Source organism: Sinocyclocheilus anshuiensis, unplaced genomic scaffold, assembly GCF_001515605.1.
Source record: "Sinocyclocheilus anshuiensis isolate Anshui unplaced genomic scaffold, SAMN03320099.WGS_v1.1 scaffold894, whole genome shotgun sequence".
In the NCBI taxonomy this organism is placed as follows: Eukaryota; Metazoa; Chordata; class Actinopteri; order Cypriniformes; family Cyprinidae; genus Sinocyclocheilus; species Sinocyclocheilus anshuiensis.
Window position 1 is genome coordinate 240,921 of NW_015536505.1, and position 13,868 is coordinate 254,788.

At 37.1% G+C, this 13,868-nt stretch overlaps 1 protein-coding gene across 3 annotated transcripts in view; it reads right to left on the reverse strand.

The window, feature by feature from the left end:
* Positions 1 to 3,976: 3,976 nt before the first annotated feature.
* Positions 3,977 to 13,868, reverse strand: part of mmp16b (matrix metallopeptidase 16b (membrane-inserted)) — a 37,599-nt gene continuing 27,707 nt past the window's right edge. For all 3 annotated transcript variants that reach the window (XM_016489587.1, XM_016489583.1, XM_016489592.1), the window contains exons 5-10: positions 10,599 to 10,760; positions 9,210 to 9,427; positions 8,992 to 9,130; positions 8,029 to 8,179; positions 7,800 to 7,915; positions 3,977 to 5,314 (exon numbers count right to left, since the gene is read on the reverse strand). In XM_016489587.1, coding sequence (XP_016345073.1) covers positions 4,950 to 5,314; positions 7,800 to 7,915; positions 8,029 to 8,179; positions 8,992 to 9,130; positions 9,210 to 9,427; positions 10,599 to 10,760 — 1,151 coding nt within the window. In that variant the 3' untranslated portion in view covers positions 3,977 to 4,949. The remainder of the gene's footprint in view (positions 5,315 to 7,799; positions 7,916 to 8,028; positions 8,180 to 8,991; positions 9,131 to 9,209; positions 9,428 to 10,598; positions 10,761 to 13,868) is intronic.

Here is a 13,868-nt window from a genome sequence, read left to right on the forward strand (position 1 = left end):
CCCCCCCCCACTCACCATCATGAACAGCACTGTGGCTGCAGTGGAGTCATTCAAATTCCTGGGAACCACCATCTCTCAGGACCTGAAGTGGGACACTCACATCGACTCCATTGTTAAAAAGGCCCAGCAGAGATTGTACTTCCTTTGCCATCTGAGGAAATTCAACCTGCCAAAGGAACTGCTGAAACAGTTCTACTCTGCCGTCATTGAGCCCGTCCTGTGCACTTATTGATTTTGATATGATTTCAATAACTGTCTGATTTGGTTCAGCTACAAAATCAGACATCAGAAGACTACAGAGAACGGTTCGGACTGCTGAAAGGATTATTGGTGCCCCCCTGCCAACCCTCCAAGAACTGTATACATCCAGAGTGAGGAAAAGGGCTCAGAAAATCACTCTGGATCCATCACATCCAAGCCATCTCACATCTTATTTTTATTATCTTTGTGTTGTTGTTGTCTCTGTGTACTGGAAGCTTGTGATACTAAAACAAATTCCTTGTATGTGTAAACATACTTGGCAATAAAGCTCTTTCTGACTTCTGACTTCTGTCTTAACAACAACAATAATGCGGTTACCTTCATGTCACACTTTAACTTCAGACAGAGTTAGAGGAAGTCTTTCATGAAGTACATTATGTAGAATATAATACAGAACTTTACACAGTCAAAACGAAGTCCAGCAGCTTTTTAAGGATATACCAGTCTGGACAGGTTAAAAGATGTCCTGATGCAGGACAGGATCGTATAATCCCATATTCAGTTTCGATTTTTATTAAATTATTCAGCTGTGCTCTGATTTCAGAGTTACACTGATATTAGAACCTTTGTGTCATCTCCCTCCACAGGTGAGTCGAGTCACTCTCCCACTCTTTACCGTGTAACTTGTATTTAGGCCACTCTGGCATTGTGACCACCACAACCAGCACAGCAGTGCCAATGTTTTCTTTCCAGAGTTCACAAAACTTTTAAACTCAATGACATGAGTGAACCCCAATGCTTTCATTCCTTCTGAGATCCAGTGACTCAGCAACTACAATCTGCTCTCTACCACAGACTTGCATAGAACTCCACACTAAATGGAAGGCATGAGTGACCTATTTTACAGTCATTGAATTTCAGGGTGAAGCAAGCAAACTGGTGGATGAACATAAACCATCAGTGTAGGTAGTTATTATTTTGGAATGAGTGAATTTGCCCTGTTGAACTACAGTATTGTGCAGATATTACACTGCCTTTAAAAATAAATACAGGTGCATCTCAATAAATTAGAATGTCGTGGAAAAGTTCATTTATTAAATAGGCAGTGTAGTATCTGCACAATATTGCAGTGCAACAGGATGAATTTAAAAATCATACTCAAAAGTATATATTCGTATATAGACTCCTATTTAAAAGTTTGGGGCCAAACTTTTTTGAAAGAAATAGCACAGCTGTTTTCAAAACTGATAGTAAGAAGTGTTTCTTGAGCACCAAATCAGCATATTAAAATGATTTCTGAATCATGTGACACTGAAGACTAGAGTTATGTCTACTGAAATTTCAGCTTTGCCATCAGTAATATAGGACATTACAAAATATATTAGAATAATAAACAGTTATTTTAAATTGAAATAATAAGAGACTTCTTTCAAAAACATTAAAAATATCTTACCTTCCCCGGGATCTTACTGGTCCATTAAGTTCCCCCTTACAACATAAAGTGATATTACAGAGACAATATTTTCATGAGTCAGCAAAATTATTTAATATATAACTGTTTTATTATATCATCCAAACAACCTTTCATGAGTCTCAGTGATAAATTACATGTTAATGTCTTATGGTTGCCTGGTACATTTTGTTAACTTCTCCATTAGAGTTCACAAGAATAATTCACACGCCACATCTGATAATATCTTATTATTGATGTACTGCATAATTTGCCTTTCATATCCGTAATAAAGACACTACATGAGATATATATACAGCATGTTCAGATACACATCCAATACTCAATGGTAGAACGGGGCATATTCTTGAGATATTCTTCTGTTAATAATGAAAACAACAGTTCACGCATGGAAATTCATGTGCACGTCTCATGATTGTGCAACTGGAAGGCTGATGCTGATGGCATGGCGAGAAACACCATAGTCCATTATAGATCAGTTCATAAAACGAAAGATAAAACAAGGCATATGACAATATACATCACTCCACTTCCAAGAAACACTCGATGGCAACATTTGATGTGTTTAGTGATGATCATGCTAACAAACATTTTTACATGGAAAGCATTTTTTTCCCAACAGAAATAAGCAGTAAAGCTATTTCTCTGATTGCAGTATGCAGTATAGCTCAATATAGCTCCCTTTAGCTGTGCAACAAATGCTATTTTTTATATTTTTATGACCCTCAATATTGGACTTTATCAGGTAAACACTGGGTGTTTGCAATGCAGCACTATAATAAAACGTCTCTTTTTGTTCTTCTTTTCTGACTGTTAAATCATGGCATTAAGCATCAAATATTTCCTAATATTCACCATTTACGGCAATGGTGTATATCAGACCACTCATCAGGGTAACTGAAAATGGCACTACTTTCATGTCTCTCATATCACACCGCAGACATCCATTCTCATTCCATACAAACACATCTGGTGTCATCTTGCATCTCAGTTATCAACTATAGTGAAAATGGGTCGCCAAGAAAGACGTGCCTGAATCAACATCTTTTGTTGATCCTGGATCAACATTACTGTCCAAAAACATAGACCTAACCCCATCACTTCCCCTACACCTAACCCTAACCATAATTTATTCCTAAAATCAGAGGCAAATGATAGCTGAATAACAAGGGTGTACAAGCACCTAACCCTGGTTGTAAGCCCAAAACTGACAGTTCCTGAAACGTATCCCTCAATTCTGATTGGTTGATTGGAATGTTTTTTTTGTTTTTTTTTCCAGGATCAAGGAACATATTGTACTTGGTGAAATCACGTTCACCAGTGATAAAATAATTTAAACTCAGAACAAAATTTTTTGTCAATGTATTTATTTAATATATATATATATGGATTGGTCAGCTTGGGACTGCATTCAGATTGGCCTGTTCTTAGCATCTATATTATATTATATTATATTATATTATATTATTAAAAGTATATTTAATTTGAACCAAATTTTAAAATAATGATGTGAAAGATAGACATGCGATAGGTGGTACAATTTTATAAGTTTTCTTTCCACTTGAAATGTTTTGGAATATTTTCTCTGTTTTGACAGCTGAATGATTGACAGTGAGGTACAACCCATTGAACAGACTGTATTTTTATGGCCCACTGCGTCTTTTTGATTTGTGTCAAATTAAACATGGCTACATTATTGTTAAGCTTAACGTATACTTCCGTTTTTATACATACACTAGGGTATGTGTACAGTGCACATGTCGTAAATTTCATCAGCATAGTATGCGCATACTGTATGCATGCAGTCAGATTTTTCTAACCTTGAGCCTGTCCCAATACCCACACTTGCAGTCTTGGCCACTTGAGAGCATGTGTGCTTCGGAGTGGTATTTGATGCTCATTCATCATGTTTAGAAACTCAGTAGTGAAACTTACTAGGGTGCATGTGTCAATCACTTGTATTTACGCACAATAATGAATGGAATATGGCAATGCGTTCAGCTGTACACATACGCTAAGCTTTCATGTCAAAACTGGCTTTACATCTCAAAGACAATCTTATATTATGGGTTGGTTCTCCAACACTGTCAAAAGAAGATGCATGATGGCGCTGATAATGCAGCTTCATACACCAAACCAAAGCTCAAAGCTCAAATTTACCCAAAACTTTACCACAATTCTCTAGCTTCCTTGAAAGTACAAGCATTTTGTTCAGGAAATGCAAATCTAGTCTACGTATTGCATTGCAAACTTCCAATATCAGTGTTTTTTTTTTACATTTTCATGTTATTTTTATGGTTGATAATCTATTGATTCTTATTGAAGTTTCATTAGGTATTTCTGCTTAATGGCAATCTTTCGTTAAATAAATTCCCTATGATTTGATTGGAAGCACTTAACCAAAAGTCTAATTTTCTGTGCTGCAGCTTTGGAGTCTTTAAAAAACGCAGCAGTACAGAAAGTGGACAGCAGCCATACACACATTTTAAATTAAACTTTTAAACAGTCAGTGGCACTTTAAATCTTACTGCAAGTTTCTGTCAAGTCAGTAGTGTGCCAAAAAAACAACAACAAAAAAACAGTGATAAGCAAAGGAAGTAATGGAAAGGGTAACATTCACACAGGCACATGTACAATAACACACAGAAAAATAAACTCAATATGTGATTAAGGCATTCGACGAAATATTGCATGTAGCCCCGATGTTATATGTCAAGGTCCTTCTGATTTCCAAGCAGACAGATCCCATATATTCTGCAGATGAATGCAACCAAATGGAACTCAAATAATGATCGATAAGCCAGTCATCTCAGAATATCCCATGAGAATGAAGCAATCCTCTTTGGACACTAAGGGCATATTTGGTTTGGGTTACAGTTTTTCAACACAAGCAAGTATTTCGGAGTGACACAGGTGAGTTCAAACCTTATGGAGTATCTAGATCACCAGTCTGATGATAAATATTTCTCAAATCAATTGAAAAGTTGGTAACTATGGTTTGTAGAGTAACAGTTTACTCCCGCATATGACTCTGGGAACCAAAATGGCCACCCAAAGCCACACAGAGTTCCAAAACCATACAAAAACAACACATTGCCGTCTTCGTAAGCTGACAGTGGGAACAGGAAGTTGGCACTCTGTTCATTTATATCATCCTTCGTTTCTGCCCACAAATACTGACACAAAGTCAGTGTCTCAATATAAGCCGATTTTTTGACATTTGATGGGATTTTAAAGATGGAAATAGTTTTAGCAGAAGGAGTGGGACCTTTAAATCTTAGACCCACTCCTGCATGGATCGCTTGCAGTACAGTATGTGGCGCTGTGTATCCTTCCTCTTGAAGCGGAACACGGTGTAAAGCAACACCATCATGCACAGAGCCAGGACACAGGGGATGGCGATGGCCACCGCTTTCTCTGCTCCACCGCTGCTCTCTAGCTTGAGTACGATATCAACGTCATCATTGTCATATTGTGGAGGTTCCTCTTCCTGTGGGGGGATCCAATCCCAGTCAGGGTCGGTGGGTAAGCTGTCGCAGCCCATAAAATCACGCAGGATAGACCTTGGGTAGCCTGTCTCCACTCTCAGCCGCTGGTTGTTGAACTTCCAATACTCCTTCCCCTTGTAGAAGTATGTGAATCCTTAGGAGAGAAGGAAGACAGCTCATATTGAACTATGCATACTGGAAAACATACATAACCATGTGTTATTCTTAGTTGAAAATAAGACATTTTAAGTCTAATGACCTTAAAACTAAAGTCAATTAATTGTCACTAGTAATACATATACATAAATATGATGTTCATGGTACTCCAAGAGTGTCATCATATTATCAGGTCTCAAAATGCATGGTACAAAAACAAGGACAACATTGACTTATAATTGCCTCTACCTGTGAAAAAAAAACACTAAAGATCATTCCAAAAAATAAATAAAACAAAGCCATACATTGTCTTTGAAGGTCCCATCTGGCACTTGGTTCAATTATGAGGAAGTAGATGTTATAAACCCAAATCCTCTACAACTCTGCATGAACAAAGATGTTTGTGAGAGAAGCCACAGAGAGGCCAATTATCACACTGAAGGAGCTCAGAGATCACCAGATCGATAAGACACATGTGAGGACTTGCACAGGGTGCAGAGATAATAGTTCAGAGAAACTTCTTCTCTTCTGCCAGTTGGCACCAACACAGTCTCCACCAGAGTGAACCAATTACTTAAACCCTAAAACTCTGGGGGGATTTTAAGATTGAAATAGTTGGAGAGCATTTCTACAGTCTAGTGGCTCAACAAAATACTTATATGTGATGATATACAAGGCAACACTTTACTTGAAGTGGTGTTCATAAGACTGACATAACACCTTCATAATCATGACATGACTCATGTCATGAATATGAAGGAGTTTTTATGCATGTTTATGACAGCTGTCATTAAGTGTCATTCGCTCAGTTATGTCATTTTTAATGCAAAGATGACATTGTTTGACCTAACCCTAACCTAACCCTACCCCTAACAAAGACATCTCAAACAATGTCATCTTTGCATTAAAATTGACATAACTGAGCGAATGACACTTAATGACAGTTGTCATAAACATGCATAAAACCATGTCATGTCATGATTACGAAGGTGTCATGTCAGTCTTATGCACACCCCTTCAAGTAAAGTGTAACCGTATACACTTATGTGGATAAAAGTAATTGGAAATATGACTAGGGATTTTAATGACTTTGCATTCTAAATACATAGACTATAAAATATAAAGTTGGCCCTCCCTTTGAAGCTATAACTGCTTCCACTCTTCTAGGAAGGCTCACTCTTTGGAGTGGTTCTGTGAGAATATTTGCCAATTTGTCCAGTAGAACACTTGTGAGCTCAGACACCAATGTTGGACGAGAAGGCCTGTCTCGCAATATGTGTTCCAGATTATCCCAAAGGTGTTTAATGGGGTTGAGGTCATGGCTGCATGTGGGCCAGTCAAGTTCTTCAACATATAACTCATCCAGCCATGTTTTTATGTACCTTGCTTTGTGCACTGGGGCACAGTCATGCTGGAATAGAAAAGGGCCTTCCCCAAGCTGTTCCCACAAAGTTGGAACTGTCCAAAATGTCTTGGTATGCCAATGCATTAAGAATTCCTTTCACTGAAAATAAGGGGCCTAGCCCAACCCCTGAAAAACAGGCCCATACCATTATCCCCCCTCCACCAAACTTTACAGTTGGTATAATAACGTTCTCCTGGCATTCTCCAAACCCAGACTCGCCCATCAGACTGCCAAACAGAGAAGCGTGATTCGTCACTCCACAGAACAGAAGTTTCCACTGCTCCAGAGTCCAGTGGTGGTGTACTTTACACCACTCTGTACAATGCTTCCCATTGTATTTGGTGAAGTGAGGCTTGCATGGAGCTGCTCGGCCATTGAAACTAATTTCATGAAGCTCCTGACGAACATTTTTGTGCTGATATTAATGCCAGTGGAAGTTTGGAACGCTTCAGCTATGGAATCAGCAGAGCGTTGGCGACTTTTATGCATCATGCACCCCAGCACTTGGTGATCCCGCTCTGTGACTTTACGTGGTCATAGGCATTCATGGCTGAGTTATTGCTGTTCCTAAATGCTTCCACTTTCCAATAATTACACTTACAGTTGACCATGGAATATCAATAATTAAGGGGTGTTTCTCAGTATCTTTGTCCATATAGTGTAGTTATGCAAAACAGAAAATTTCCCTTTGCAATTACATTTTTAAAAATTTATATATATTTTTAAAAAAAATATATATATATAGAACAATTTTGGGCCTTTTTCAATTTACTTAATAGACTATATTTTATAGTCTATATGCATTTTATGTATATATATATATATATATATACATAAAATGCAAGCATATTCAAACTTGCGTCACCAACATAAAAAGTCACAGCTCAATGTGTCTGAGCATATGTGCAAACCAACAGGCCATGGCACCAATACAAATGCAATTATGGCAATAATTAATTCTGAGTTCCAGTATTGTAAAGCTCAATGGCTATATTTCAAAACTAGGTTTGTCATATGAGCAAATTGGGGTCTTTTGCAAGGCATTGCATAGTCAGCTAGGATAATTTCTAGGTCTCACCCTTTTCTTTGTCCACAAAAGCTCCCTGTGGAGAGTCTGGGATGCCTTTCCACACAGTAATAGGTTTTGGATATCCGGGGTCCATGGTTCTCATATCCTCATTGTACCTCCAGTATCTGTAATAGTAGACAGAGACTGAAAAAACGTCTCAGACATTATGGAACAGTCCAGTGAAGGCGGTATCCACTGGGTCCCATTGTACACTGTAGCTATAAGCTATAAAACTGACCTGTCCCCTTTGAAGAAGTAGGTTTTGGCCACATCTTCCCACCAAACAGCTGTTTCAATGCTCTGCGTGGGCATTCCATTGCCAAAAAGAGAAATGTCCTGAGGATATGTGGGCTGCAGGGTTGTATCCTTAAACACCCAGAACCGGTTGCCTTCAGAAATTCAAAGAAATGCAAAAGATTGCCTTTAGTGTTTAAAAAATGCTTGTTCTTCTTCTAATAATAATATTAATAGTACTGGCATTGATTGTAATTATGACTGTTTTAGACGTTTTCAGATCTGTAGATCATTTGCTTCTTGGTTCAGTTTGCTTTCACAAGGCAACATTTGAAAGCATGCCAAAATGCGTTTTTGCAAGTCACATGTGAGTAAAACTGTTCTGTCATTGGTCAGAGTACACCTGGTTATGTTCCTCATAGCATCATCCATCGAGAAGTTAGCTCCATGGGTTTATTGTGAATGTAACCATCATTCCCGCTCTAACTGGTAAATCAGTTAGAGTGGGAATGGTGGCCAGATTCATACCAACACAACAGTTTACGATGAAGAGGTGCACTTTCAACTGTGTTAACTAATGTGCTCACCCACAGAATCAAACGCTGCTGCTTTTTACATAACAAATTTCCCATTTTTCCCATTATGAATGATAATACAGCTTGGTTCATTGGTCCGATGGGTCGGATTGCTTTTTCAACACATACGAACTGCTCCAGAGTTTGTGTTCAATCTGGTCAAGACCACCTCGTTCAGATGATCTCGGACCAGTTATGGTCGATTGCTGTGTTCATATATGCCTAAATGAACCGAACTAAGAGAGAAAACATGCCAAGTTCTGAAACAAACTCCAAACAAACCAGGTGTGAAAATGCCCTCAGTAGATCCTGAAAGCTGAGCACTTTCCTTCAGATATTCACATCTATATTTAGCCTGTAAGATTTAAAAGTCTGAAGGAAAAACATCTTACCTTTGAAGAAGACAAACTTCCCCTCGCTGTTTTCGTAGACAGCATCGATCTTCGGAGGCATACCTCTCCAGAAGTAGCTAATTTGCATCGGGTATCCAGGCACCACAGAATTATCTCGCACCCTCCAGAACCACTGATCCTAATAAGAGTGTACTGGTGTTAGGAAACACACAATTTATGCTGCACTAATTCTCAGTTAAGCTGTTCATTATTCCTACCTTAAAGACGAACAGCTCCTGTCGAAGGATTGCTAAAGTGTTGAAACCTCCGTCACAGATGTTGGGTTTGGAGTTGGGATGGGCTGGTTTTGACTTCTGCGGAGGGCGATGAGGGCGACCCTGTCGGTCATGCTTTCGAGGGTCAGTTGGTAGGTGCAAGCGAGGAGGCGTAGCGGTTGTGAGTAGTCTTGTAGGCTGAGGATTTTTGTCTGGAGGACCTGCAGAATGAATATGTGCCAAGTTCAAATAAATGTACACTTTGTATTTCATATGGTTGTGCAAAACTTTTATTCAATTTTCAAGAAATGTACTGACAAAAAAAACCAAGTTTGGTTCAGTTCAGTTCAGGTTAAATAACAGATCTAACTTAACAGATATACTATTTGATTTTATTGTATTAGTAAATGTTGAAATTAACATTAACTAAGATTAAGAAATGCTTTAGAAGTATTTTTCATTGTTAGTTCATGTTAAATTATGTTAACAAATGGAGCATTATTGTAAAATGTTAATATACTGTATATATATATATATATATATATATATTACAATATATATATATTTTTTACAAATATCATAAATTATTAATCTATAAATATTACAATTATTAGAGCAGTTGCACCACATTTAATTATACAGAATTACTTGACCATAAAAGTGAGGTATTTTTTCTTTTAACAAAAAGGTAAACATTTCTGATATTTTAAGGAACTTATTGACCTAACAGTTATGAGGGTCTGCAGGGGTATGTATGTATTTATGTATATAAATATTAATATTTAATAATGTATAATTAATATGATTTGAAATTTTTTTCAATTAATATCAAGCAGTGCATCATTTCTTTCCAACGAAAAATAATAAGAGATTATGCCAAACTACATATGGTTTTCTTTTCAATAATTTATTTAAAAAATAAAAAAAAAGAATAAATTGCATTTTCATTGCGTCTTTGAATAAAAATAGAGCATCATTACCCCTTATTTAATGTTTTTGTAAATTATTACAAGGATACATTTGTTTCTCTTACACATGAAACCGTTAAAAGTTTAGTTACAAATTAAAACAAGAAAATTTAAATAATAATAACAATTATTATTATTATTCTTATGCATGTTTTTTAGTGTGTTGCTATGCAATTGTTAGAGTGTTCTGGGGGTTTGCTGTGGTGTTGCGAGGTAGTTCTGGTTGAAATGCAGTTGCTTACTGGCCAAATAAGTCAAATAAGTCCACCGACATGTTTCTTTAATAATTTGGTCAATATGATATGGCTCAGCTTTATTATTGTCCGTTTTATTCAAATTGTTGACCCTAAGTTTGATTTGTATTAATAGTAATACTGTGAACAGTTATGTAGAAGCCAGTGGATTATGGGAGGTTTAAACACACCGTATATTTTCTGGATGCCCTGTAGATCATCATGAGGCAGTTTGAAGGTCTCAGTGTCCATATACTGATAGAATGGAGCCATTATAGCCGTAGGGTCATTAGAATGCTCAAGTCCCAAAGCATGACCAAGCTCATGGACTGCCACAAGGAACAAGTCATTACCTAAGGAGTATAAAACAACAGTGAAAATACAAACACAAGATTTGCTTTGTTTTTTGTTGTGCTTGTACTCTTATCTATGAGAAGCATCTGGCATTATGACTCACCACTCAAGTGCCTGATCTGAGAACCATCTTAATAAAGTGTGTGGGCATGACAGAAACAGTTGGAAACAGAATGCAAAACAGATCCCACATTGCTTTATATTATACAACAATTTGTAACTGGAAATATCTTCCATCATGACCGAATGATGAATGAAAATGTTAATGCAAGGTATCCTTCTCAGTAAAGGTATTGTATTAAATGTGCACTTGTAGTGTAATTCAAAATCTTTATGTGTGTGTGTCTATATATAAATATATTTAAAAAAAAAAAATATATATATATATATATATGTGTGTGTGTGTGTGTGTGTGTGTGTGTGTACGTGCATATAATATTGATGAAATAAAAGGCTATTCAAGTGTACTTATACAGACACAATTTTAACAAGTGCACTTTGTAATGTCAAATTAAAAGATTTAATCATTAGGTTTTAATAATCTTTTTCATGCATTAAAGAAGTACACTTATGATTATGCGTTAACATACTAACACACATGTAAAGTACTATAATTTCAACTCTAGTGCTATTTGATGTAACATTAAAAGTTCATATATGTTAAATGTACTAAATTTCAAATTCATCATTACAAATCTGTAATTCCAAATATATTTAAATACATGACATACAAGGTTTAATAGAAGTTACATTAAAGTATATTTTAGTTTATCATAAATGCTTGTCATTACATTCGAAAGTACACAACCATATTTCAAAGATAATAGATGTAATTATATAATTACATATAAGGATTGCATTAGTAGTGCAACTAACTGCATTTAATATAAATTTAAACTATAATACACCGTTTTATAACTATAATATATAATACTATCATTTTCATTTAATTGCAAACGACAAACAATTAATGTGTCTGAAAACATTACACTCAGTTCACACTTAAATATATTATTTTAAAGAATATTATTTCTGTAATAAGCACTCTTTTTAAAATTGTGCTATAAAGTGTACTTCTTTTTCACATGCAGTTCAAACAACATGCCTGAACAGATCGAAATTTTGGGTTTGTTCCTCACACAAAGCTATCGTAGGTCTCAAAACACTTAATAACAAACTATTGTTATGGTGCTTTGGGACATTTTTGGAGCTTTGTACAATCTGATCTGGTAACAGTGATCTCCAAATAAATCTGCTGTTTATTTTATAACATGTTGATGCCAATCAGCCTTAAAGTAAAGAAAACCACACAGTGTGTGGCCATATAGACTGTGGTGACTCTAATGAAGCCCGAAACCATGGGAAGCTATTATGCCAGGCATGTGTAACATCAGAGACGGCAGCAAAACAAACAGCCAAGGGTCCTGAGTGCAGGAGGCAGTAAAAAAAACAGTAGTGAATGTAGTCGCACTCGCAGCCATTCAATGCTGTCTCAGCTGAGACATTTTGTGAAAGGAGATGAGCATCTTAAAAGCTCTCTGCATCCAGTCGGCCCAGGTAATCAAAGCTGAGTGCCTCTAAGTGCAGCTCGCAGTAAAGAGATGGATCTGATTACCTCTAATTTAATGGGTGCAACTGTAATGCAAATTCTAAATATCAAACAAAGCTTACACCTAACATGCACAGACATCAACATGTGCACACAAAGATATATTCAGGGAAGAATACCCTAAAAATCAAATGCGACCAATGATAGCGTTGATTATTTGCATTGGTTTAGAACCTGATCAGCATCATTACTCTGCCCCGCTGGTCATAAATATGGCTGTAAAACTATTATTAAACTATTGTTAACACATATAGAACTTTAGTGTAAAGTCTTAACAAATTACATACATTTAGTGGCTACTTAAGCTGGTTAAAGAATACAGTGTTGAATTTGCACTTATATACCACACACAGGTGGATTTAAGCAGCCGTTTGCGGAGGATGCAGAAGATTACAGAAATCTGACAGACTTTATTGGGAGTGTGCAATTTCACTCCACCAAAGCAATCTAGAACGGGCTCTTTAAATGTCAACAGTGCGCTTGACTACACCACATGTATGGATATATGACCAGCATTTACTGCCATGATCAACAGAAATTTTCACAAAACATATCTTTACAGTAGAATCCAGTTTACTACATGCTTTCCATCATCAGTAATAAAAAGGTGACATGTCTGCAGTGCAATGAATGAAAACAGGGCAAACTAAGGGCAGTGAATGCAAAAATACATGAGCAGAGATACCAAGAAAAAACATTGATCACTGGATTTGATCCATATCAGCTTGCAGAAAACATTTTTACAGATATCTAGGTAGAACAGACGTTAATAAAGTTAACATTTAAAGGGGTCATATGATGCGATTTAAATTTTTCCTTTCTCTTTGGAATGTTACAAGCTCTTGGTGCATAAAGAAGATCTGTAAAGTTGCAAAGACTAAAGTCTCAAATTCAAAGAGATATTCTTTATAAAAGTTAAGAGTCAACCACGCCTACCTAAAACGGCTCGTTCTACCCCTCCCACACATGTCTACGTCACGATGTGGGAAGATTTGCATAACACCGCCCAAATGTTCACACAAAGAAAGAAGGCGTAACTTTTATTCTCGCTGTAGTATTGTTGTTGCCGCCGCCACCATGTCGTGAAGCGAACATGAAGCGTTGTGAAAGCGAAACTACTTTGTTTGGCCTTCCAAAAGAGGACGATATCCGCTTCGTCATGCCTGGAGCTGATCCGTGCTGGTCGCTGAGGAAATACATCAACTTCACGCTGTGGATCGTCCAGCCCGGGGTCGTCACATGTGGTTGCCGCAAGACCACCGGCCGCGCCATTCTCAAGCCCACACGCCTCCGCTCACTCTAGGCCGCCGGCCATTCCTCACTCTAGGCCTCCGGCCTTTGCTTACTCAAGCCCGCCGTGTGTGACTCTGTGTGTTTCGTTGTGAAAGCGAAACTACTTTGTTTGGCATTCCAAAAGAGAACACGACTAGAAATCAGTGATTAAGTTGTATTTACAACACTGTTCCAGAACACTTCAACCCAAATATTCAGATGTGTG